Raw genomic sequence first — 27,685 nt, forward strand, 5'->3', positions numbered from 1 at the left:
CCTCCCCCCAGGACTGACACTAATCGGCCTTACCCACTGGGTCCCAGTAAGAGTTGAGCAATTTCTATTTTCTAATGTTATTGTTATGATCATGTTATTACTGCTATCACCTGTTACTATATGTTATCTGTATCTTTTCCTGTTTCCTGTAAACCGCCCTGAGCCCTCAGGGAGGGCAGTATAAAATAATAAATAAAAATAAATACAATAAATAATATAAATAAATTAAATAAATAAATCTATGGGAGAGCAGTCACTCTCACACTCTCAATTCAGGCCTTGCAGATAAGTCAAAGTAGGCATGAGATCTATAAATCAGGCAATTTTTTGGGGGGGGGGGATACAGTTGTGTACCTATTACAAGTCACAGCCAACCCTTGCAGAAAATCAACTAGGGGATGTCTCAGTTGTCACTGCATGTAAAATAAGGGAAAGCCCCAAGGCATGGGAAAACCAAAAAAGTGATTACTCAGGTAAACAACCCAGGAAAGAATGGGAAAGTGGCAAACGAGATCCTATCCCAAATGCCTCCCAAATTATCCCTTGACACCTGTGACTGGAAGCGCTACTCTTGGATTACAAGGAAGCCAGTCAAGCTAAATTGGTAATCATTGGAGTAGCCACGGAAACCAAAAGACAACCTCCTAAGCCCCCCCTATGCTGTAAGAGAGATTTTTTGCATGCTTCACATACTCATGTGCGTGTGCTGAGAGAAGAAATTCCACCCCCAAAAAAGCCTGCAAACATGCAGACAGTGTTAAGACCCATAAATGTTAATGCGCGGTCATTGGGGGCGTGGCCATATAAGCACTAGGCTGCAACCCACAAACTACTCGTGGGCTCGCTCATGCCCATCTCTAAACTCCTGTGTGGTTTAAACCCATTGAAATCATATAGTCACTCTTGAGACATTTGCTGGTTCCTCCACCAGAAACATTCCCATTATCCCAAAGGATCCAGACATATGGATAAATAACATAGGATCTGGGATATCTGGGAGAGCCAGTTTGGTGTAGTGATTAGGGGAGCGGACTTCTAATCTGGCATGCACTCCCACACATGCAGCTAGCTGGGTGACCTTGGGCTCACTACGACACTGATAAAACTGTTCTGACTGGGCAGTGATATCAGGGCTCTCTCAGTCTCACCCACCTCACAGGGTTGTGGGGAAAGGAAAGGGTAGACGATTGTAAGCCACTCCTTCAGGTAGAGAAAACGGCCATATAAGAACCAACTCTTCTTCTTCTTCTAATTACAGTCTCTGTTGACAGGCAGAAAATCTTGGAGCATAGCAGTACTTCCTCCCCGGCCCCTTAACCCACACACGTGCACAGAGTGCTACTGGGAAGCAGAGACAGTTCAATTAAGGTGTGCTGGTTCAGCCAGTGCTTGTTTCATGTGTAGGTAACCCCAAGTAGAGAGACTGGTATTTCTCTGAACTGGGCATGGGGGGAAGGGGAAAGGAATAACACACCAGTTTATCTGATGATTAACTCTAGATTTTGACAAGTGAGAATAAGAATGTAGCATTTGTAATGCTGAAGTCAACAGGCTGTAGTCAAGCCACAACAGTAAAAGTCAGGTGTCATTCAATTCAGCAGGACATGTAAAGGTGAAGGTTCTAGGAAAGGTTTCCTCTTTTGCTGTCATTTAACAAATCATTAAGGGAAATTGTTCTACTTAGGAAGAGAAAACTGTAATGATGATAGATTTAATGCCATTTTAAAGATCTTTGAAGACTCTTTTTTAAAATTTTGATCTGAAGTGTGAGAGTCCTTATGAAAGGACTACTCTTATTTCTATCAAATGCCAAATATACTGCAGTGGGGAGAAGCCAGAAAGCTAATTCTAGCATCTTTTGCAAAGTTATATGCAAATATTGTGTGTCTGGCCTCAGGATAATTTTCTGATATATTTCACAGATGTGACTGAATGCTTTTGTAAAGAAAATGCTGCTACATCCATGTTGCTTTATATTCAGTTCTGGGCTTATTATAAGAAGAATAATTTAAATTTCCAGAGGACTCTTATTTTAGACGCTGAAGAAAGAAAAGATATAATATTCACTAATTCTCTGTGGACTGTAAAAGCATTGCTGAACAAAAAATGGTGTGGTCTCCTGAAATTCTATTGACTTTTCTTTCCTGTAAGCTTTTACAATGGATTGGATTTTAGGAATTTTCAGGCCTACAGAGAAAATTAATTTGTTCCCATGAGAGTAACTTAATGCCAGCACTGTGTCATTGCCCCCAATAACTGGGTTAAAAGTGAATTCTAATGGTACTCATGGACACACTATTAACCCAACAGAGAATTAGATTGCTAGCAAAATGTATATGGTATTGCAAGGTTGCATATCTTTACATTTTATGTGGTTTTATTATAATATAGTTGTACATCATTCCCAGATCTGTGTATTTCCAGTTTGTTTACTTAAATCTAAGGTAACTAAGTAAAACAGGCTAATAGAAACAACAATTTTGTCTGAAGCAGCTACAACTGAAAGAAGACACAGTAATGATTTTTTAATACTAAAGCAGAATATCCAGAATTCAACCTTTCCGAAAATCATTTCATATTTTGAAAGGCCAAAAGTGTATTTTGTTTCCAAGAGAGATGTGCCAAAGGAGTGAGATTAGATAGCATAGTTAAATTGTACAGAAGGAAAGTGGTTGAAATCTTCAGATCCTGGAGAAGATAATTAAATTATGGTGCTACCGTATTATTTTTGTACTAGATCTAAAGCCCATTTTAATCTCAAATAAAATGGGCGCGGCCTCCTGCCCCCGACTCGCAAAGGCTTCCGCCGCTGTGGGGCCGCAGAAGTCTTTATCCTCCTCCCCCCTCCGGATGGCATAAGGGTTCAGTGGGGCCGGGGCTGCGGGGAAGCGGCCTACCTGTATTGACAGACGGCAGCGGGGCAGTCACGGCGGTAGCGGCTCGGCTGGCGGCAGCGGGTCACTGGCGGCGGCGGCGGCCATTTTGGGCGGTTGGCGATTTTGGATGCTCCCTTGCCAGCGGCCTGACGCCTCGGGAGGCGCTTCGGGCCTCCCGAGGCATCAGGCCGCCGGGCAGGGAGCACCCGCCAGCCACCCTATGCGTGGCTGGCGGGTGCTCCCTTGCCAGTGAAGCAGGGAATGGGGAGCCGCGCTTTGCGCGGCTCCCCATTGCCTGCTTGGGCCAGGATGGACACTTGGAGGGGCCAATTCCTAAGATGTGTATGGTGATTTATTCAAACATGTGGAGGGGCCTACTGTGAAAAGCAAATGACTGACTTCTGCCAAGAATCTAAACATTAAACTGCTACCCTTTATTTGTTTAACCTTTGCCATTCTTGGCTGGAACACCAATCCCCTGAATCACTTTTACATGCATGCAGAGTCCAAAAACATTTTGAAACACTGCTTTTCGATTGAGTGGTTATACAATAGATCTTCTGTTTTGTAACAGCTTTGTTCCACTCTTACTACTTAAAGACCAGCTGTGAATCAAAGATGCCTCTTGGGTAAAGGGTTAAGAAATTATACTTTAAGATCAGCTTTCGTTTATCATATGTAAAGAATGCATGACTTCAGAGGTCTGCATTGGACATAGTAAAGGCAAAGCAAATCATCTCTGGGTGAAAACAGACATAACTGTGCGATATCAGAGAGGTAATGTGCTCCATTGGTTAGGATGTTGAGTGAGAATCGAGGAAGCCTAGGTTCAGGCTTCATTTTTGCCAGGGAAGCTTGCTTGATAACTCCCTTAGCCTAACCCCCTCACATATAGAACACAAACACTTATATACTCCTTTATGAAAGGTACATATTGTAAGACAGAATGATTTTCAAAGTCACTTGTTCTCACTTTGGGAAGTAACGTAGGGTATAAATATAAGTAAACACACACAGAGCTCAAAAAATCAGAGTCCAGTAGGACCTTTAAGACCAGCAAAGATTTATTCAAGGCGTGAGCTTTCGAGTGCAAGCAGTCTTCCCCTAAGGAAGAGTGCTTGCACTCGAAAGCTCACGCCTTGAATAAATCTTTGATGGTCTTAAAGGTGCTACTGGACTCTGATTTTATTGTGCTACTTCAGATGAATATGGCTACCCATTTGAAACACAGAGCTACCCACTTCACAGCAAAGGGGGTGTGCAGGATCGAGTCCTTTTTCTGACCTCCTATATGCCCACCTCCTGATACTGACCTCCCCACAGTATACCCTCCTACACCTAGCCAAGCTCCGGTGCATGAGTGGAAGGAAAACTCAAGAGCGCGCGCAGATGGAATGTGCTGGGAAAGCAATGGTTCTACACCATCTCCCTATTCGCTTAAAGTTGATCCTGAAGCATAGAATTTCTGTGTGATCAGGGCACATCTATATTTAAACTCAGGAGACAGCCACTGTTGTTTAATTTGGCCCCAAATATGTGGCCAAGTTCCTTTTAATATCAGGCTATTCCCTGACAAATTATATTTCCACACAAACATCCACCCAAATGCTGAATCGGATGCTCAGTTTTAATTAATTCTTTTACTTCATGTAATAGTAACAGTCCCAATACTATAGTCTTTTTGTTGACTCCTTATTTCAGTACTCAGTAACATAAAATGTGTATTGGAGGAGGCCCTCAGGCAGCTTCAGGACCTACAGTTTAAAACAGTTTTAACAGTTTTAACACCTACAGTTTAAAAACATTTCTCTGTGGGGTCCTTTTAATCCAAAAGGATCGATAAATTCCACACACAAAAAGTTTTCAAAAGCTGTATAAGGGTTCAGTGGGGCCGGGGCTGCGGGGAAGCGGCCTACCTGTATTGAGGGACGGCAGCGGGGCAGTCACGGCGGTAGCGGCTCGGCTGGCGGCGGGTCGCTGGCGGCAGCGGCGGCCATTTTGGGCGGGTGGCGATTTTTGGTGGTGGCTGGCTCGGTGGCAGGGGCAGCGGCTGGCTGGCAGGCTGCGAGGGCGGCCATTTTCGGCAGCGGCTGGCTGGCGGCGGTGGCTGGCTGGCGGTGGCTGCGGTGGCCATTTTCGGCGGCGGGTGGCTGGCGGCGGCAGCGGCTGCTGGCTGTTGGGGGAGGTGGCCATTTTCAGAGGTCCATCGGAAGAACGGACGGGAGTCCCCGGCAGCCGCGTCAGTCTGCCGGGCAGGGAGCACCCGCCAGTGGCGCCACGGGCTGTGTACAGATATACTGTAGTTTGAACTGTGCAGTAATGCAGATGTTTTGTGTTATGAATATTTTAAAAAATGCTAGTTAATTTTCTGGCTTCATGAAAGGAATGCCTTCTAAGATATTACCAGGTCACATTCCTTCCCACCATATAAAAGCATTCCTGGAAAAGTCACTTTAATTTTCAGAGCAATATATGGGGCTTTCACCAAAGAAATACAAGGATAATTAAGCCTCCCTTCTAGGGATGCAAATTATAAATGGACAGTGAAGTTGTCCTTTCTAGTCAATGTAGCTAGTCAATGTTGACTCCATTATATTCCACTGAGATCCCGCCCCCAGACCAAATACCACCCACTCCTGGTTCTACCTCAAAGGTAATTCCCAACCCAGAGCTGGGAACCCTAATTCCTTCAGTCACAAAGAATATCGGCCACTTGAAGCTTTTACTTTAATTCCAGAAGTTCGGGCTGTTTGGTAGACATTATTCCTTTTTACTTTTTATAAGTGGAAATTGAAGGCCTGTGAATGGCTATATATATATATATATATATATATATATATATATATATATATATATATATATATATATATATATATATATATATATATATATATATATATATATATATACACACACACATACACATATACATACATACATACATACACATATACATACATACATACATACATACACACATATACATATACATACATACATACATACATACATACATACATACATACATACATACATACATACATACAGTTGGTCATCTTAATTCGTCAAATCTCATTACAATTAGTATATGAACACCGGTAGCGAAGGGTACCTGGGTTTTGTGTAGGGTTGGGCATCCAAATCAGCCAGCACCGTGCCGCAGGGGTGGGGAGGCACGGGGACGGGTGCGTCAGTTGGTGCATGCGTGCAGGAACGGAGCTCCATGCCTGCGTGTGTATGCTGACTAACGCACCAGCGCCTGTGCCTCCCCTCCCCATAGCACGGCACTGGCTGCATCAGCCTAGAACAGCCGATTCAGACACCCCCGCAGACAACCCTAGTTTTGTGCCCAGGTCTTTTCAGTCAGCTACAGTATTGCCAGGTACCCCCCACTACCGGTGGTGGAAGGAGGGGTTAGATTGCCAGGTCCAGATTAGGAAACTTCTGGGGATGGAGCTTGGGGAGGACAGAGACCTCAGTAGAAGAAGACGAAGAAGAAGAGTTTATCCTTATATGCCACTTTTCTCTACCAGAAGGAGTCTTAAAGTGACTTCCAATAGACTTCCCTTTCCTCTCCCCACAACAGACCCCCTGTATGGTAGCTGAGGCCAAGAAGAGTCCTGATATTACTGCTTTGTCAAAACAGCTTTATCAGTGCTGTGGTGAGCTTAAGGTATTTGGAAGCTGTAGCTGGATGATTACAGTAGAGTGGCCTGAAACACAACCCCTTCAAGATGGTGGTCCTGTGGCTGGGTAAGAAGGGACTGGATTAAGAAGCATGATTGCCCACCCTGGCTGGGGTGCAACTAACTGTCTGTCCAGAGGCCAGGAACCTGGCCATGATTCTGGATGCTTCCCTATTGATGGAGGCTCAGGTCATGAGGGTAGCCCACCTGGCATTTTCCCATCTTCATCAGGCGAGGCTACTAGGACCCCATCTGTCCTTGGAACACTTGGCCACAGTGATCCATGCAACAGTCACCTCCTGTAACTCACTCTACATCAGCCTCCTTTTGTCCTTGACCTGGAAATTGCAGCTGGTGCAAAATGCTGCTCACAGTCCTTACAGATACACCTGTGGAGAGCCAATGTCTCTCACATGGAGAGCCCATGTCCAGCCTGTGCTGAGGCGGCTGCATTGGTTGCCAGTTACAGCCCTGATCAGGTTCAAGGTTTCAGTAAAGACCTTTAAGGCCATCTGTAGTCTGGGTCCCATATATCTGCAGACTGCCTAACCTCCTATGCCCCCCCGCAGGGCTCTTCACTCTGAAGATGAAAACTTGTTGGTGATCCCTGGCCCATAAGTGGTATGCCTGTCCTGGCCCTGAGGGCTGAGAGCCCTGTTGGAGTAAGGCCAGGGCAATTAGACCTAGTCCCCCGCACCAAATTGGCTAGAACATCTACTACTCCCCAATTACCAATTGATTATCATCTATCCCCTGAGGGTTTGGGAAGTTGCAGAGTAGAGGGGGAGGGAGGTTATTTTTGCTGCCAGGGAGGGATAATTTTATTTTACTAGGATTTTATTGTGGGATTTTTAAATGTGTGACCTACTACGAGCCAGCTTGGCTGGAAGTGACAGACAAATGAATGAATGAATGAATGAATGAATGAATGAATGAATGAATGAATGAATGAATGAATGAATGAATGAATCACTGTGGCTACAGTTGCAAAGTATTCCTTCCATCTTTTCCTTTTGCAGTGCTAAGATAACCAGCAACTATGTACTGCTAAATGTGAACAAAATATATGTTTAAGTTTAACAAGATTCCTCGTTTTTCTTCAACTGCTGTTCAACTATGTACTTATTATCTTTCACACTTGTAAATCTGATCATTGAGATGGATGTTCATGATGCTAGAGGAAAAACTTTGCTTTTAATCAGTATTATAATTTAATTATGAACTATTAAGAAGCAGCCTTTTAGCTTGATTGCTGCAAAGAATATAAAATGCAGAAACCATGTTGGGTGGAAAAGGCCTCCCTCCCCACTTTTATTGAGTTTGAGGAATCTAAGAAGAGGATGGTAGCTCTGGGGATGAAATGGCTCTCTTAAAACATTGTAAAGGTCAGCTACACCTCCACACTAATTGTATAATCTTAACTTGGCATAGTTATTTTGTGACAGCAGCCTTGCACATAAATGATTACTTTCAATTATAAAAGAGAATTAATTTTGCCTTCTTCCTTCCTTATCTCTCCTGGTAAACCCCTTAAAAACCAAATCCTGATTAGAAAATGTGGGTTTGATAGTTTGCATGTAAGTCTCTACATTTACTTAACACAAATTGATGTGCACAAATTCCAAGAGAGGTTTTCTCCTCCTGTGTGGTACAAAGGGTCGTAAATACCATTTGTTAACCAGAGGCAGGCTTTGTTTCATTGCTATTTATTCTCTTGAAATCTGTTAGAGTTGACATTAATAGTCTACCTTGAGAGTCAACATTCATCACTACGCTAATTCAGCTTATAGTTTGCTTGGATATTCTTTTTAGCATGATGTAGATGGAATATATATTCATCCTGATGAATTTGGTTGTGTGGCTCAAACACAATGGCTCTATTTTTTATTGAAAAAATTAACAGCTTCACCTGAAATATTTACAAGATTTTCTGCAATAACTGTATCAGCAACTGTGGCCCGAAGATGGGCACAGTTTTGGGCCTATTCTAAGAATCACTAGAGAAGACAATGCATGCACATTTGAAATAATCCCAGGAAATGTATTTTTACAGCTTAGGTTTAAACCTTTTTTTCCTTCTTTTGACTAAAAATCAAAGCATTTATGATTAAAAAATGATGATCTGTTTCAGATTCCATTCCTGACTGAAGGCATCCGAATTCACGGAGAGAAAGTAACAGAAGCGCTGAGGCCGTTTCATGAGAGGATGGAAGCCTGTTTCAAACAACTGAAAGAAAAAGTTGAGAAGCAATATGGTGTCAGGAGCCTGGTAAGCAGTTCTCTAGATGTGTCATTACTTCAAAAGCCTTACTTTAAAATATATGGCAGCAATAACAGCTGTTTTATCACTAGTTAATGTTGCATTGTTAATGAGGATCCATGAACTGGGAAGTTTAAATAGTACCAGATCAAGGCAGGCTGAGTGGCCTCTCTGGCCATTAGTACAGTGGCCCATTGGGAATTTTCTGTGTTCAGTAAAATGGTCATTTTGCCACTTGGACTCAGAGCCAGAGTAGGTCTTAAAAGAGAGTAGCCTGTTAAACCTAATTCCAGTACTGTTTAAGTACAGCCAGCAAGTCATTCAAGTAAAACTCCATTTAAAAAGTGCTGTTCAAAGGCAGCAGCTGTAGATGGGTTCATGCATAATTTGACCTTAATTGCCCATTTGATAAATTCCACAGGGGTAGCCATGTTAGTCTTTTGCAGCAAAAATAATAAAAAATTCTGTGGCACCCTAAAGTCTAACCAGGTTATTATTGCATAAATGTTCATAAACCAAGGGTGGAGAAACTGTGGCTCTCCAGATGTCCATAGTAATTGTAGTCCATGGACATCTGGAGATCCACAGTTTGGCCACCCCTGTTATAAACGAAAGCACAGGTTGTCACATGCATGAAGGGTTATTCTACTTTCAGGTGTTTATACTGGTATAAGGAAAAGAGTGGAACCAAAAGGCAAGAAAATGAGAGTGACATCTGTCATGTGTTTTCTGTGACGCCAAAAGTATACAAGATAAACGGGGGGGGGGGTGCTATTCACAACAGCAGTATGCCATTAAGCAGTTTATCCAATGTGATGAGATTTCCATTTGCAAAAGAGGAGGTTGCAGGGAACAAAACTGGGGGTTCAGTGGACTACAAAACAGGAACAAATGATTAGCTGTATGCAGAGAGTATTGGGATTTCAAGATGGGCTTTTTTCTGTCAAAAAATTTTAAAAACTGTTTTCTGAAAATCATCAGAAAAGCAATTGTTCAAAGTGATTTCCCTCCATACTTTTAGTTTTTTTAAAAAGGAAGGATAGAGGGGGAAAACCCCAAGGGCTACTAAAGCCATCTCATCAACAAATACAGAGAACAACTAAAACTGCTGTTAGCAGGGCCAATTTCCAAGCCATATGTATCTGAGAAGATATTCCTCTTGACAAGAACCAACCCTGCACCTCCATCTGTAAGGTCAGAAGAATACCCCTAGACTCTTCACCAAAGCCATTATTATCATCTCATAATGGTAAAGTCACCCTTCTCAGAACAAAGGTATTTCCAGCCTGCATCACCTTCTCTTCTCTGGATTTAGCCTTTAGTCACTCAATTTAGCATCCTGACAACACTCCAGAACTAATTCAGCACTTTTTTGGAAGCCCTGGTCAAAGGTACACATGACTAGCTGTCATAAAAATGTTGATGACACCAAACCCCAAAACTCTGGGTGATCTTACTGAGAGGCCTCATATTAAGTATTAAAGCAGCACAAGAAACAGAATAGAATCCTTGGACACCATGTGTCAGCTCTGAAGGGGACCAGTTTGTTACCTAAAATGTACCCCCCCCCCAAAAGGGGAAATTATGTTTATAAGAGTTTCAGGAAGGAATGACAGACCTTTTAAAATTGTGTATACCAGGGTGGCGAGAGAGTGACTGTAAACACAAACAACTGTATTTGTATACAAAATAAAGTAAAAAGAATAAAAATATAAATAACCTAACCTAAGCACTTAACCACATATGTGTTCGCGCGCACACACACACACCCAAACCCAACAAGAGATCACACTTCTAAAAGGTAGGCGGGAGGAAATTCAGAAGACATATTACCTGAAACCCTGGGCTTGAGGTCTGGTTAGGCTCAAGGAGTAGAGCAAGGAGCTGGCTAAGCAGAGAGAAAAAGCTAGCAAAGTGTAGCAGGAATTCTCAGAAGAAAAGAAGAGTTCCTTCCAGCAGAGATCTGGACCAGGAATCTGAGGGACCTTTTGCTATGACAGATGTGGTATGGGCCATCTTGGCTTTGGATTGAGTCAAGATTTTTTTTTTTAATTGAATCTTACTGGCCGGTTTAAAGTTAACTGCTGTCAAACTTTGGCAGGAAAAAGTGAGGGGAAATAGCTTTATTAGGCTATTAGCCAAATCATCATGGGCACAAAGAGCATGGATGAGGCAATATGATTGACTTACTGTAATCAGGTTGCAGTGAACCAGATCTGCATTGAAACAAATGCTTGGGTGAGTTGAAATAGCTCCTGAATCATGATAGGAATGTAAATTATAAACACTAGTGCCCATCTTGAAAAAAGTAAAAAAAAAAAAAAAAAGGAACCAGCCAGTGATTAATAAAATAGCAACTTTCTTGGACTGCTCAGCCCCTTCTGGGGTAAGCCAGGATATTCCAGTGGTGAAAAATATTGTGTTATTGAGAACTCTGTACTGATTAAGTACACTGATTAAGTAACTGATTAAGTACACTTAATCAGTTTCTAATGCCAGCACTCTCTTCTTCCCTGGGATTTTCCAATGTCATGGCTGTACCCAGGTGCCTTTATGAGACTCTCCAAGTTTCATATCCCTTTTGTAATAAGGCTGTAAAAGGAGGTACCTAAGTCCAATATAGAGCCTCTTGTGGCGCAGAGTGGTAAGGCAGCCGTCTGAAAACTTTGCCCATGAGGCTGGGAGTTCAATCCCAGCAGCCGGCTCAAGGTCAACTCAGCCTTCCATCCTTCCGAGGTCGGTAAAATGAGTACCCAGCTTGCTGGGGGGTAAATGGTAATTTAAATGGTAAATGGTAATGACTGGGGAAGGCACTGGCAAACCACCCCGTATTGAGTCTGCCATGAAAATTGAGAGGGCGTCACCCCAAGGGTCAGACATGACTCGGTGCTTTGCACAGGGGATACCTTTACCTTTAAGTCCAATATAAAAGGGGACCTTCACTTACCAAAGTGGTCTTGGGTGGGGGTGGGGGTGGGGGGGCCTCCTCACAAGTTCTACACCTCCTACACCTCCCGCTCGCCATATTATGCTGCACAGGAAAAACTAGAATTATTTTAAGATAAACTTACTCTCTCATCTGAATCTGAATTCAAGAGAATTTCATTTACTAATACATTCTAGTTCAGCAGTTTCATGCTGGAACTTCTCTTTGAAGTCTTTTTGTAGAAACATGATTAGTTTGAGGTTAGTAGAAAAGCTTCTTGAATTGATATGTCCCAGGAGATATTTCAATGCCCCAGGAGAACATCAATCTAGTATGTAATAATGTCTTTTAATTATTATTTTTGCATCAACCATATTACCTTCAGATATAGCCAATAAGATCATTAGATTGTTCTGCATACCGAGTTCACTGTTTGCTTAAAATATAGGTTGTATGCAAGTTAAACTTTTAGTGTGAGATGAAATCCTCAAGTGATATCTCATAGCTTTTGAAGCATCCACTCTTTGAAGTCAGGGGGACATGTCAAGGAATATTACAGTATCTTTCTTGTTAAACTAGGCTCAAGCACTGAAGTTGCTTTAATTTTAAAAAATCAGGCTTATGCAACTACAAGTTGTCAGTCACATGTTGCTATTAGGTATGGCCTTGAGTATGACCATTCTGCTAAGCCTCTTGTTAAGGTCTTCAGTTTTGTAAAAGTTGCATCCCAATGCACATTAGTATAGCATCTAACAAATAGTACTAACCAATAAGAAAATGTAGAAATTGAGTTACCATGGATGCCAGACCGGAGATGGGGAAGGTAGAAACATACAGTTTGTGGAAGAGGTGATCATGATTCCCACCATGATGACACAACTTCTGATGCAATCTGGAAGTAACACTAAGGCCCATTATGCACGGAGTGGAAAGTCTGCATTCGGGGTGGAATGGCGGCGGCTAAAATCACCAATTATGCACGCTGCAGGCAGCAACCGGGTGCAGAGTCAATGTATGCCGCCGAAAAAGCCACATTAGCGAGATGCGGAAGAAAGTGGAGCTTCCCGGGACCAGGGTGCAACCAGAAGTGGCTCCAGAGTATTCGCGTGCATAATCGGATACTCTGGGTTTTGCCGCCGTTGCGTTCCTTCCCGTGCATAATCGGTTTGCTTCGCTTCTTCCTCCTCCTCGTTCTCCATGCTGCCGTTTCAGTGGCCATGCATAATAGACCCTCGAGTGACATTTTACCCCCCCCCCACACACACACACAAAATGAGATCATTTTCAGGTTGCACCAGAGGTTCTTTCACCTCATCAGTGACAACAATTGCACCCCCACCATTTTGTCAGCCACCAGTCAGCTGAGCAGTGGTGGGCAGCAGCATCTAAGGACAGGAATTCTCCCACTGTAAGTGGGAACATGGTAAGCACTGGGAAATAGAGAACTAGGCACTGGGAAACATCAATGGAGAAGGCATTCCTCAGCTGAGGTGCCAGCATTGAAACAGCTCTGCCTCCTGTCACAAGTTGTCTTATTTCAGAAGACAGGAAGCTGGCTTGACATATTGATCTTAACTGGCATTCAGTTTGTTCAGTAGAGAGAATGGGAAGGGAGAGTGTCTCTAAAAGGTGATCCCCAGTTTTTAAACTGCAGTCGTCAAGGAGCAGAGTTAGTTTTTATATGCTTTGTGTGTTAACAGTCAGCCTGGATGTCCATCAGTGTTGGGCATGTTGTATAGAGCTACTGTACATTTTAGGTACATATTAGCTATAATAATAAGTAATTACAAAAGCATGCAAGTACTTAGACATAATTTATGCCTTCTTTCCTAGTTTACATTGAAAAAAATTGCATGCATTCAGAAATCCTTCAGACATTTATAACTGTAAATCTTGTGTGTATAAACTTAGTGTAGTTCTCTCTGTTTTGTCATAGTGACATATGTTGTGTATTTGGTCCCACACAGAGCAGAAGATTTTTCAAGCTTTATTAACTACACAAATCATGTATGAACCCTGAAGCTAAAGCAAAATAATGAAAACCCACTGTCATTTCAACGATTCATTATCAGTAGCTTTGTAAAATTTGTGTCCAAACAAGCAATCAGAAATTGCTTAAGTAGCAATAATGTTCCCCCCACTTCTGATAAAAATATATGTATGCATTCAGAAAATTGTATTCCTTATTACTATGCTCTAGAAGGCATACTGCACCGGCTGCTATTTTATAATGATACTAATGGGAATTGGAGGAACATACCCATGGTGCATTCACCAGACTCAGTTTAATTCTCTGCTTTGCAGAATTCAGTTTTTGTTCTCTCTCAAAAACTTGCATATGGCTTGGAGTATAATAGGAGATGCTGTGACTGGTGTTGAAAGATATAGGCCCTAACGTTTGAATGGTGGTACATCATGCCTAAAGTTCTTTTTTCCACAAAGAGTTTGCATCAGTAATAGACAGATGAGATATATATGCAAGCCAGTTCCACACCAATACCTTTGGAATACCGAAAGCCCCACTGGGTTTAAATCCTCATGGACGTACATGAAAAGACACTTTTACCCAGGGTGGGTATACCCTACTATTGACATTTCTGCTATGGTGAAATCTCAGGAAAAATACCATGACCATCATGGAAATCTTGCCAGCCACATATATAGAGATGTAGCTCTCATGCACTGTACTTCCATGCAAGTGTTCTAGAACACGGGGAATTGCCATGTGCATTGCTGAGGCATTTGAATTGGTGCCATTATGTGTGATCCATGCATTAGAGAAGTGTAATATGTTGAGAAGAAGAGGAGCTGTTTGCCGTATCCCACTTTTTACTTCCCAAAGGAGTCTTAAAGCGGCTTACAATTGTCTTCCTTTCCTCTCCCCACAATGGACACCATGTGAGTTGGGTGAGGCTGAGAGGGCTCTGAGAACCGTGGCTCAAGGTCACCAGCTGGCTGCACATGGAGGAGTGGGGAAGCAGACCTGGTTCTCCAGATCAGAGGTTGCTACTTTTCAACCACTACACTGTGCTGCCTCTCAGGTTGCGAGTAGATCAGCCCAGTATGTTTGTCAGATTTCGCTAAGACTCAGGTTATTACAGTATTTCCTTGTCCTTATACTTTTAAGATAAAGAAAGGACAAATCATGGCAAAACAACATTGTCACCAGCTTCTGTAGTGTACAGCAGGGGTAGTCAACCTGTGGTCCTCCAGATGTCCATGGACTACAATTCCCATGAGCCCCTGACAGTGTTTGCTGGCAGGGGCTCCTGGGAATTGTAGTCCATGGACATCTGGAGGACCACAGGTTGGCTACCCCTGCTGTACAGTACAATATTGCTCCAAGTCTGTATGCTTTATCATTGTTGGTCTCTCAGATGTCTCAAGTCTAATTGCTCTACTGTAAACCAGAGGCTACTCTCAGAAATGCAGTCATTAGATATGCATGGTTAACATCTGGACAGGTGTAGGTAACTTATGTCGCTTTGGGGGCCCACTCCGTTCTTCATGCAGTAGCTAAGGGCCTCAGAATGCTCAACATCATAATAAAGTCCTTTGGAAACTTGGCAGATAAATTTTCTAAATAAATAAATAAATATTATATACAAAATTGGAAAGAGAATAGTGTTCCTGAAAATTAGAACCTCAGTGTGCATGTATGTTTTAATTTAAAAACATTTCTGGTGGGGTCCCCAGTGACAAATAAAACTTTGGACATTATTTCTCTAGAAAAGACTGTGCTCCCCTTGAGAAGAGCGGGATTGACATAAACTCTGTTTACATGTCATTTGTTTCGGTAGCACATATTAATGTTGTACAGGAACTGACTGGCAAGCTAATGCCCAGATGTTATCCTCCCACTATTACTCTGATCTGCAACTAAGACCTGTCAGAATTGATGGAGTTTTATCATTTCTGTCTGACTTGTGCTGCACCAGCTTCCTAAAAGCTGACAGGGTGGAAAAATCTACCTGTGATCAAACAGCATGGGATTCTTGGTTTTGCTGGAAGAGTTCAATTATTTTATGCATATATTAGCTGTTAATGCCTAACAAACCTTGAATAAATATTTAAAACTATAAAGTCTTGAATTTAAACTACCCTATAAAATATATTCACCCAATCTAAATGTTTCTCTGTGAAACTACCTTTTGTACCATATTTGTATCTCAGCAGCTTCTTTTTTTATTTGAAATATATAGATTACATAAGTGGTATAAATATGCATGAGAGAGAGATTGTTGTGGCCTCAATGAATGTAAATGTGATTTGAAATACCTTTCTTTACAAAAGTCTGAAAAGAGAGGGTATTCCTTAGCTAAGGCATATGAATGACAAATAATCGTAGATTTTTATGTGGACTTAAAGCTATCACAGGCAACATCTGACAGTTTTATCTTCAGTGTATTCTAGAAACCGTAAAATGATATTTTCTCTGTTTTGTAGCCCTCCACTGTGGATGATAGACGAGGGAGTCGTCCAAGATCTATGGTTAGATCGTTCACAATGCCTTCGTCCTCAAGGCCCCTGTCTATTGCATCCGTTTCCTCAATTTCATCTGACAGCACACCTTCTAGACCTGGCTCTGATGGGTAGGTATGCAGACTTTAGGTTCCACAGCATGGTTGGAAGGCTACACCATTGCAGCGACCTTAAAGAAACTAAGAAACTAAACTGGATCAGGCACCTCCTGACAAACCCTGTGTCCCCATGTACGAGTCTGGTTACAGAAGAAAGCTGTTGTATAAATGCAATAAAATAAATGAAAATAACTAATTAAATGACTGCTTTAACCATTTTTCTCGCAAGTGCCAAAAACCTCTCGTGTCTACCATAAATGGTTGGAGAGGCAAGGGGGTGTGGCTCAGTGGTCGAGCATCTGCTTGGCGTGCAGAAAGTTCAGTCTCTAGTATAGCCTATTAAAAGATCTAGCAGTAGGTCATATGAAAAACCTTGGAGAGTTGCTGCCAGTTTGAGTAAATGATACTTATTTTGATGGACCAAGGGCCCGATTCACTATAAGGCAGTTTCATGTGTGCACTTGGACAAATATGCGGAGGGCAAGATGAGCCAAGTTTGATTCCCCACTCCTCCTCCTGCAGCCAGTTGGGTGACCTTGGGGTCATCACAGCCCTGATAGTGCTGTTCTGACCAAGCAGTCCCATCAGAAGCTCTCTCAGCCTCACCTACCTCACAGGGTGCATGCTGTGTGCAGAGGAAGGGAAGGCAATTTTAAGCCATTGAGATTCCTTCAGGCAGTGAAAAGTGTGATATAAAAACAAACTCTTCTCCTTCTTCACTAGCAGTGCTGTCAGCATCTCACAGGTTTCCCTTGGGCCTCTGGAGCAAAGATGCTCAACATCATAATAAAGTCCTTTGGAAACTTGGCAGATAAATTTTCTAAATAAATAAATATTATATACAAAATCGGAAAGAGAATAGTGTTCCTGAAAATTAGAACCTCAGCGTGTGTGTGCACGTGCGTGTGCATGTGTGTTTTAATTTTAAAACATTTCTGGCGGGGTCCCCAGTGACAAATAAAACTTTGGACATTATTTCTCTAGAAAAGACTGTGCTCCCCTTGAGAAGAGCATGCCAGTCAAAAGAATTCTGCATGGGGCTGCTCATTCTCCATTCTAAGAAGCTTTCCTTTCCTTAAGGTAAAGGTATCCCCTGTGCAAGCACCGAGTCATGTCTGACCTTTGGGGTGACGCCCTCCAGCGTTTTCATGGCAGACTCAATACGGGGTGGTTTGCCAGTGCCTTCCCCAGTCATGACCGTTTACCCCCCAGCAGCAAGCTGGGTACTCATTTTGCCGACCTCGGAAGGATGGAAGGCTGAGTCAACCTTGAGCTGGCTGCTGGGATTGAACTCCCAGCCTCATGGGCAAAGCTTTCAGATGGCTGCCTTACCACTCTGCGCCACAAGAGGCTCTTTCCTTTCCTTGCAGGTACTCAAAAGAGGCAGTAAGAGACTACTATACATATATACAGGCTTACACAAAACCTTAAAACGTGTGGCTTTCAGGAGATTTTATCTTGTATGGTAAAATTTTCACAGAGATTTTTTGTGTATGGGTGATAGCAGTTAAAATCCTTAGCCCTGAGACTTTTACTAATTTGCCACCCTCGTTTCTTTATGAAATGTATCAAAATTAAGGATTCATTGAGGCCAGTTAATGAATGTCACCTCAGGTTTCAAATTTATTAAGTCACTCATCCCTGAACCCTGGCAGTTCTTGATTGGCACTGGTTAACATGTTAATTTTAAGCGATTGCTTCATAACTCTGGCATTGCTGACATTTGCAGGGAGGGATCAGGGCCTTCGTTGCTTATTGCTGCTCCACTGAGACGGTGTCCTAACAGTCCTAAGCTGAGTTTTCATTGTTTCAAGACTATTAATTTCAGTAGACTCATAAGGGTATAAACTCTTCTTCGTATGGCAATGTAAGAGGCTCTAAGGGCTTATGTGTCTGGAAAGCAGCCTGTGATATTAAACACTAAATTCACATAGCTTGTTAGGTTCTGATGGATAAAACTGATGGATAAAGGGATACAGGGCTACGGGAGCTCCCTGAGTGACCTTGGGGCAATCATTTGCTCTCAACCTAACCAACTTCATGGGGTGGCTGTGAAGATAGAATCGAGAGGAGAATGACGCAAGCTGTTTTCGGTCCCTACTAGTGAGAAAGGTAAGGGACAAAGGAATTAAACAGACCATAGAGAAATTCTCTCTTGTGGATGTGCTGCAGTGGCCTCCCTAAGGGGAAAGTAATGTGGCAGCCAAACAGGGAGAAAAGCCTCTCCCCTGCCACACACCCACCCCTTAAAGAGACCAGCTCCCATCAGAAGGCCCAGCCACCTGTCACTGGGGAGAGGGGTTTCAGCTGCCCTCTCCATGGGAAACCATGGTGTTGCTCCATACACAGAATGCACAGGAGATTTGAAGGCCATGACAGATAACAAAGTGGAAGTGCAGCTACTCTCCAGTCACTGGCAGTATTGATACCCCCATAGTTTAGATAAAAGATTGAGACTAGGACCACCTAAGGAGTTGGTGGAGATTTGAACCAATGAGCACCTGGACCACAGCTCTCTCTTTTAGCTGTTAAGCTACACACTCACTATAATGCTTTATAAACTGTCATTACATCAGATAAAACAAACAGATGTTCTTCGGTTTATAGTGTTTTTGATGAGTAAACTTTAATCATTAGCAGACATAAGGAATTAGTATCATAATAAATCTGCCACATGTTTAGGAATTGCCATAATAGGTTCATCTATAAACTTTAGTACAGGAAAGCCGGACACTTTGTATTATTAAGTTTGCTAGGCTGATAAAGGGACGATGCGCAAAGTCAAGATGCAGTTTCAGAATGTAAATGGCATTTTTTGACATTAATATATTAGTCATCTTATTAAATATGAATGTCTTTCAGGTTTGTGCTTGAGCCCCTCCTGCCTAAAAAGATGCATTCTAGATCACAAGATAAGTTGGACAAGGACGACCCAGATAAAGATAAGAAGGAGAAGAAGAAAGAAAAGAGAAACAGCAAACACCAAGAGATATTTGAAAAAGAATTTAAATCGACAGATATTTCTCTGCAACAGTCTGAAGCAGTGATACTTTCAGAAACGGTAATGACAACTGCACCATACGTGTGAGAAGGAGCTTTTGTGCACCTGAACTCAATGGATAGTGACAACTGTTGTGCTGTGCTTGATGTGATACTGCAGCAGTTGTATAGGAATTCACATAGGAGCATTCCAGGAATCCCAGCATACGTGTGTGCTCCAAGAAGGAGCTAGCATTCCTGAGAATTATTATTTATTCAAGTGGTAATTCACTGTAGTGGTCAAATAAGCTGTTGATCTGCCAGTTGTCTATAGAAAGAAGAACTTTATCATGTGTCAGGTAAAAGAGCTTGATAAACTGCTAGGTATGTTAAGAGTATGTGCAGGATGCAGAGGAAGGTGCTTTACCTGGATCCTGTGTACCTTTCAAGCCCACCAGAACAGTTGAATTCTTGCCCCGACCCAAAGTGAAAATTGGATGTTATACATAGTTAGCAGAAAGCAGAGCACAGTCTACTATTTGTGCCAGTGCGGTTATTGCTAATTCATATGGTCAAGCTGACCCTATATAGGAAATGAAGACGTTCAACAATAAAAGGCAAGTTTTATTGATCATAGAGTTTTTCTGGAAGAATTTAAATGTATTTTAAAGCAATTTTTGTGAACATTTTTCCTTATCTGTGGTCTCAAACAAACTTTTCTAAACCCTAGTCTGGATCAAGTTATGTCTCATTTGCAATTGATTTATCACTAACATGGTTTGTTTGGAATATTACTTATAATCTATCACATTGCTGCAATGATGACATTAACCAAGCCTGAGAGCCAATGAGTTGCCCAAAATGCTCGGAAACCCCTGCTGCTTCCTTATCCGGGAGGTGGCGTTGGTAAAGCTCCTGCAGCCTTTGCTATCAAGTGATGTGTCTGTTGCCATTTAAGTGGCACTGAGCTTGAGCCAAGGATTTGAACCCAGGTGCCTTATTGCTACATTCATGTTGACGCCATATATATCATAAGGCTGATTCAGTCTACCATGTTCTCTCTTCTGCAAGGGAGAACATCCACATATTTGTTTTACGTAAACTCACAGGCAAGTTATCTGTGATCATTAATCTGTGATTGCACACTCATTCATGCAAGTTAACCCTGCAAGTTAGTCAATGTGGCAAACCATGGAATCAAAAGACTATGGTAAAAAGCCATAGAGACTTTCAGGTATAATATTTCTATAAGAAAAGAAATTTCTAATTTAAGGAGAACAAGTTCCACGTTTCATTTTTTGCAAACTATTTGGCAAGCTATACAATGGCCAGGTTAACTTTTAATTGCTTTGAAGTTAAAAGGTGGCATATTTATTCTGACATGCAGGAGAATGAAAATGCTTCAAAAAGGTTAATTAATCAAACTGCTTTTATAGATACTTCCTAATGTCTTCAGGGACTACAGAGATACAATTCGAAGGCACTTGAGTCTAAAGTGCAACTTTAAATGATCACATTTGGAAGAACATCTTTTGTAAATGATCTGTTCCTTTCAACAGATCATTTACAAAAGCTTTTCTTCTTCCAAGTATGCTGCACTATATGTCTTGTAACATTATAGTTTTGAAGCAGGGACATTGCTATTATTGTAGTTCCTTTGGGATGTGTGATGCCAAAACCATTTTTCCAGAATTAAACCATAGACTTTGTTAGCAAGAGTTTAGGGCTGCTTCTTGCCACTCAGTTTCTCCTCACGTAAAAGATACTCAGCCAAGGTATAACATGCAGTGTTTTCACATAGGTCTGGTTTACTATACTGTTCTGTATCCACATAAACAACCACATGCAGCTATTTAATAAACTGATGGTTAGTGATTGAAGCCTGGCATACATATATAGATAACAGGTTGGTTCCAGACTAAATTTTCCAGTGGCAGAATGGAACTCCCCCTCCCCACCCCCCATCCTGCTGCATTTCACTGAGACAGGGGACCCCTGAGAAATTAGGTGAGAGGCTCTGCAGTCAAAAGGAGGAATCCATAGAAACTGCCAATATAGTCTAGATCCCAGTTAATTTAGTTTGCTACAAATGGTTGTATGTACATTATTATGCAAGCATATGTCCATTGTACGTCCAATATAAAGAAGAAAATTATAACTAAAAATGGAGGGCTCATGTAACATTCCTTTATTTTTTAAAAATCTAAAATAAAACTATATTTCCATTTGAGGAACATTAAGGCATACACAAATTGCAAATGAAGCACACACAAATTGCAAATGAAGTGTGCTCCTTTGCCCTTCTCTTTTGGCCCCAGTCCTCTTCCTCTGCAGGTTGAAGGTGCAGCACTGGAGTTGCAGTCCATCTGTAGCATATTAATGGTACATAATAATTGGGTAACAATGACATGGAATAAATGACTGTGACAGCAATGCCAGTTTTAGAAAACATCTAAAAAGGAAACGTCTTAACTGCATAGAACCTAAGTTTTGAGTTCAGAGTGCCACTACACAGGGTCTGTAGTTCTCACATGAGACAGAAATTAATGTGGCAAATTTCCCTTGCATGTCCCATTATTTTGGAGCTTGACTAACATTGTGAGTGCCTTTACTCTTCTCTTTAAAAGGAGGTCGTTTTTTTAAGGTTAATATACAATAATAATTTCTAGGTACTGGTGAAGCTATGTATTCTCTCTGCTCTATAGAACTGCAGCCACACATCTCTAGCAGCTTCTTGACATATCAACTCCCCATGTATGTCTCCAGCTTGAAAATGCATAGGCATCTGAGTAAGCACGGATGTCTAGTTCTCTTGGGAGAACTCCTGCCATGCAAAAGACCAGCTGAAACATTCTATTTGTGAAGCTACATCTCTCTTTACTTTGCTTCTTATTTTTTCCCCTACAAGAAAGGCCAATAAAAGATGGTGGTATATCTGTCTACTTGTTGAAGGAGTGGTAATCTTATCTTACCTTTGCTCCAGGTAGTTCAGGGAAGATTTCATGGCTCTTTCTTCCTCCTTTTCATAACCACCCTGTTAAGCTAAGAACAGTGAGGTGTTCAGTCCAGGTCTTCTGTGTCCTAGATCAGTACTCTAACCTTAATGCTACACTGGATCCTAGGTTTCTAAATGGGAATTATTGCCCTTAGAACAAGAAGAGTTAGTTCTTATATGCCGCTTTTCTCTATCTGGAGACTCAAAGCAGCTTCCATTTGCCTTCCCTTTCCTCTCCCCACAAAGACAATCTGTGAGGTAAGTGAGGATAAGAGAATCCTGATATTACTGCTCAGTCAGAACAGCTTTATCAGTGATGTGGCGAGCCCAAGGTCATCCAGCTGGTTGCCTCTTAGACCAATTTCCCTCTCCAGCAGGCAATGATTAATAGATCAATCCTCATCAATGTATTTTCCTGAGCTCTTATTAAGTGAGGGTAGGATACAAAGCTTCATAAATGGATTTTAAATTGTTATAGAATAAGTCTCAATTATTAAAAACATGCATTAAAAAAGTTTCTCTAGCTGTGCACTTGGTAAATTGCCATACTAATTTAAATGGGTGATCAAAAACAAAGATGTACATTTTATAAAGAGAAGATTGATCCTAATTAAATGGTTCTTGTATGCTTTTGATCTACTCCACAAAGATAATTAAAATACTTCAGTACTTTACTATTATCAGTAATGGTTCTTTAGATTCCATTTGTCTTTTTCTAAGTAGTAGAAAATTTCCTTGATACAACCTCTTGTACTTAATTTGTTCGTTCCAGAGGATTTTGCTCAGGCAAACGCTGATGCTGAGTATTTAACAGAACTCTCAGATGCGCATGTCAAACATCAGAATAATAGGCTACACATTTTATTGACTTCATAACAACCTCTATTAACAGATACTGATTTTGTTTTCATTACACTAAAAAAGTTATATTTTCATTCTAGATGGTCTCTTGAACCTATATAACTGGGGAAAGTGTTCTCTGTAGAGAAATAATATGATTGCCCCCGAATCATACATGACAGGTGAAAAAAACAAAGACAATTGAACTAAAAAGTATCTCTACAATAATCAGAGTAAACATTGTTTCATGCCTTTTTATGCTCAAAAAACTAGTGGATCCAGTACCATTTAGCAGCCCAGTCTACCTCACAGGTTGTTGTAAGGAAAAAATAGGATGGCATTCATGTATGCTGCTCTGGGCTGCTTTGTGGGAGGTGGTGACATGAATATAAGAATAAAAGACCCAGTGTATCAATGATTTTGTAGAAGAGATCAGCGACCGAGTATCTGCATACAGAAAGTCCCAGGTTCAAACATCTCCAGTAGAAAAGATTAGGTAGTCATTGATGCAAAAGACCTCCAAGACCCTGGAGAGATGCTGCAAATCAGAGTAAACAATAATACCCTCAATAGACTAACGCTTTGATTCAGTGTATACATGCAGGTCGTGTATTTCTTGAATGCTTCAGAGGTTTCAGTGTAGGGCTGCAAATCTGAATGTTTTGCAATACTAACAGTGCACTGATACATTCGGTAAACTCATCTACAGGAATGTTTTCATGTGGATCTCTGCCATGAAGCTGTTTGTTGTTTGTTGTCAGTCATCCAGTAGTGCCTGACACATGGCGATCCTGTAGCACAGCTGTCGCCATGATCCCCAATCCTGCACCACCTCCCTCAGCTGTGCCATGAAGCAACTGCATCCAAATATTGAAAAATTGAGTTGGGCTGTTACATGGTCTTCTAACAGGCAAGGGAGAAAACCAAGAGATTAGAAATGTTATGGCATGAAACAATGGTGGCTTTCTTTAAAATATTTGCAACATCGTACAGTTCCCAGTGGACACTGCTCTTCAGCTAGCCATTAATAGTACAGATAAACAGTAGTAGCTTACCATTTTGAACATCCCATATCTATTGGTTTGCTGGTATCATAGTTCAGTTTAAATAATTAAAAGTTCAGCCTTCATCTACTTTATAACAGCAAATGAGAAATCATATGAGTCTAGCCTTTCCTTGTAAGTACATTTGCATATTTACTTCTGAGTGGGTCACTCTCATCTCTTGATGACGTGACTATGTGGATGAACCATCACAGCTTTAGCACCACTTTCATATCATTTTGAATCAACAAAGATACAAAAGCCTTCACTTGAATCTATTTAGATCTTTAATTGGGAGTCATCGAATTTTTATTGAGGCAATGCAGACTGAGTTGTCTGTAGCCCCCTCTCATCCTAATGTCAATAACAACAATAGCTTCAATCAAGCCTTCCTCCTCTGATCCTTAAGCTGCTTGCTCCTATGTCTGGACTAATTAAAGACCAAGAGAAGGAGACTGCTGAACTGAATACAGAAAGACTTCTGTTTAGCTGTTTCGACTAGGGAGGAATGGGTCAAAGATCCCTTTGCTCCTGTTGACTTGCTTGGGAGTAAACAGGGCATAGCCAAAGTTTCTGGCCCTTCATCCTTGGTTAATTCAAAATATTTCCCCTGTTTAAAACTAGTTGCCAGCTAGGGATCTATGGAATGATTTTCCTTGGCTCACAGATTCAATAAAATCACTCACTAATCTAAAGTAAGTATCTAGCATTGCATAGTTGTGCAGTGTTTAATTAGATGAAAAATTCCCAGCACTCAAACTGCAATATATCTCTACTGTGAAAATAAGGTTCTTTCACTCAAATAACAGGACCATTAAAGGTAAAGGTAAAGGTATCCCCTGTGCAAGCACCGAGTCATGTCTGACCCTTGGGGTGACGCCCTCTAGCGTTTTCTTGGCAGACTCAATACGGGGTGGTTTGCCAGTGCCTTCCCCAGTCATGACCGTTTACCCCCCAGCAAGCTGGGTACTCATTTTACCGGCCTCGGAAGGATGGAAGGCTGAGTCAACCTTGAGCCGGCTGCTGGGATTGAACTCCCAGCCTCATGGGCAAAGCTTTCAGACGGCTGCCTTACCACTCTGCGCCACAAGAGGCTCTTAACGGGACCATTAGTACTGCCCAAAATACGGTTGCATGAATGTCACAGGTATCTATGGAATAACAGTTGCAGCAAGTTCAGGTGTGTCAGGCTAGCTCTCATAAGGATTTATTGGCCTGGACTTGAATTTAAACTGAATTACGCCCCACACAAACACACCTGTAGGATACAGTGTAGACTAATGGCTACTTGGGTGTCAAGTTGCAGAATGAGAGGCATCAGACACATTCTGTCTACTACCTGTATATGCACAGTTTAGCCATTATGTCCAGGATAAGGAGTCACTGACTGTTTTGCTATAGCTCTCAAATAACCCATTGACAGCTCTTTATTTTCCATATGATTACGCTGCTAGCACAGTGTGTTGTCTACCCTGTTTTGTGGCAGACTAAGGATATGTATTTCAAAACCTAGTGAGAGCCCACTGTTTTTAGTTGACACTTTATGCTTTACATAATGCATGCCTTACTGAGTGTTTATTAGGTTGCAATTACAACCTTCTGCAAATAAATCAGCATTTCATTTTGCCTTTGATAATGTTTCCTAGCCCAATGGCTATTGTAGTATTTCTAGGTTTTGCATTTTCTGGAAATAAAATCAGGTTTTATCCAAATGGCTTTTGATTAAGACCTGTATTAGCATCAATTTCTTTCAGTTTTATTATGGTGCAGATAAAGGGAGACTTAATAGCTACACAGAGAACATAGTAAACAAAAATGTTTTCCTCATCTCTTTTCCTGTGGGATAAGATGATGTTAGTCTTTGTGTACCCTCTGCAATAGATTGCAAGTTAATAACTACACTGAATGACTATGTTTAGGAACCCATCAATATTATTGGGCCATAAGTAGCCTTTTGCTGCGATCTACATCCCACTGCAGAATATAGCAAAACTCTTGTTATCTGGCACCTTAAAGCTGCATGGAGATATCACATCAAGTCTGAATGTACATGAAGGTGCCTTGTTGCTGGGCTTGAGTACATATATTCTTTTGTGGAATGCTATGAGGGGTTAACTGAGCTTGTCACCCTACACATATATGCTGGTATTCCAAGTCTGCAATGAACTCTGGTTTAGAAACTAGATTTTGAGAAAGGGGATAAGTCTGGTTAAGCCATGCATCTGTATCATGGAAGGGTACTCTATAACTAGGATCCCTTCATCATGCTCTATACATGGGTGAACACATGAAAGCGATGTACAGGAAATCAGATTACTGGTGCATCAGCTTCTGGATTGCCTACTCAGACTGGTAGCAGCTCTCTGGTGTCTCAAGTGGAGGTTATTCACATAACCTGCTACCTGGTTGTTTCAACTAGGGATTCCATGGAATGAATCTGTGATAATCTTGCATGCCAGGCAAGCCCCTGGCTGATGAGGAAGGGGAAAGTACACATGTGAGCCAGGCATCATAGTGGGTTTTATGCATATCCAAACTTGATGTGCAGTCTAAATATGTTTGCAGAATTATGAACTGAAAGGTGTCCTTGAGTTAGAAAAAAGATCGGCACAGTCCCAAATTTTCAAGCTGCATCTTAGATAAAGGGCTAGTTTCACCCTGTATTTTGTTGAAAACAAGCCAGACTAGTCCATGGAAACTGACACTGCAGTCCTGTGCAACGTCTAAGCCCACAGATCTCGGTTAACTGGAGTAGTTCTGCATAGGGCTGCAATGTTACAGAGCTACTTAATTAAAAGGCAAAATGTGCTAAAATCAAGGGGATATATTACTGTGTCACTCTGATGGGGAAAGCATCTCAGAAGTCATGAGTCCTGTTCCAGGAAACATAACTTCAACTTCTTTCCTATTTTGGAAGGGCATAGCCCGCTTCTCAGTTCATGCCCTACTTTAGAAAGGAGCACAAGCTTATAGAATAACTCTAGTTAAACAGCTTCACTCTGTCACGTACCCCTTTCTCCTCTCTTTGTTTTAGTCCATTTCCCAGTCTTCTCTTTTTACCTTTTTTCCTCACTTCCAAGAGCCCATTGACACTTATGCTATATGAAGCTGCATGGATGGATAGCATATACTCACCAAAGTTAAATTTAAGTTTATTTAATACAGCACTGCGGCCAGATCAGATATTTTGAACTATATGTGCAATAGAGAATTACAAACATTTTCTAAAAACAGAGTAATAGAAGAAGAAGAAGAAGAAGAAGAAGAAGAAGAAGAAGAAGAAGAAGAAGAAGAAGAAGAAGAAGAAGAAGAAGAAGAAGAAGAAGAAGAAGAAGAAGAAGAAGAAGAAGAAGAGTTGGTTCTTAAATGCCGCTTTTATCTACCCGAAGGAGGCTCAAAGTGGCTTACATTCGCCTTCCCTAGCCTCTCCCCACAACAGACACCCTGTGAGGGAAGGGAGGCTGAGACAGCCCTGATATCACTGCTCAGTCAGACCAGCT

At 41.5% G+C, this 27,685-nt stretch overlaps 1 protein-coding gene across 2 annotated transcripts in view; it reads left to right on the forward strand.

Moving 5' to 3' along the window:
* DOCK1 (dedicator of cytokinesis 1) overlaps positions 1-27,685 on the forward strand; it is a 474,081-nt gene that overhangs the window by 426,612 nt on the left and 19,784 nt on the right. For both annotated transcript variants that reach the window (XM_077350091.1, XM_077350092.1), the window contains exons 47-49: positions 8,694-8,831; positions 16,195-16,340; positions 19,191-19,389. In XM_077350091.1, the coding sequence (XP_077206206.1) occupies positions 8,694-8,831; positions 16,195-16,340; positions 19,191-19,389 (483 nt within the window). The remainder of the gene's footprint in view (positions 1-8,693; positions 8,832-16,194; positions 16,341-19,190; positions 19,390-27,685) is intronic.

Source organism: Paroedura picta, chromosome 8, assembly GCF_049243985.1.
Source record: "Paroedura picta isolate Pp20150507F chromosome 8, Ppicta_v3.0, whole genome shotgun sequence".
Lineage (NCBI taxonomy): Eukaryota > Metazoa > Chordata > Lepidosauria > Squamata > Gekkonidae > Paroedura > Paroedura picta.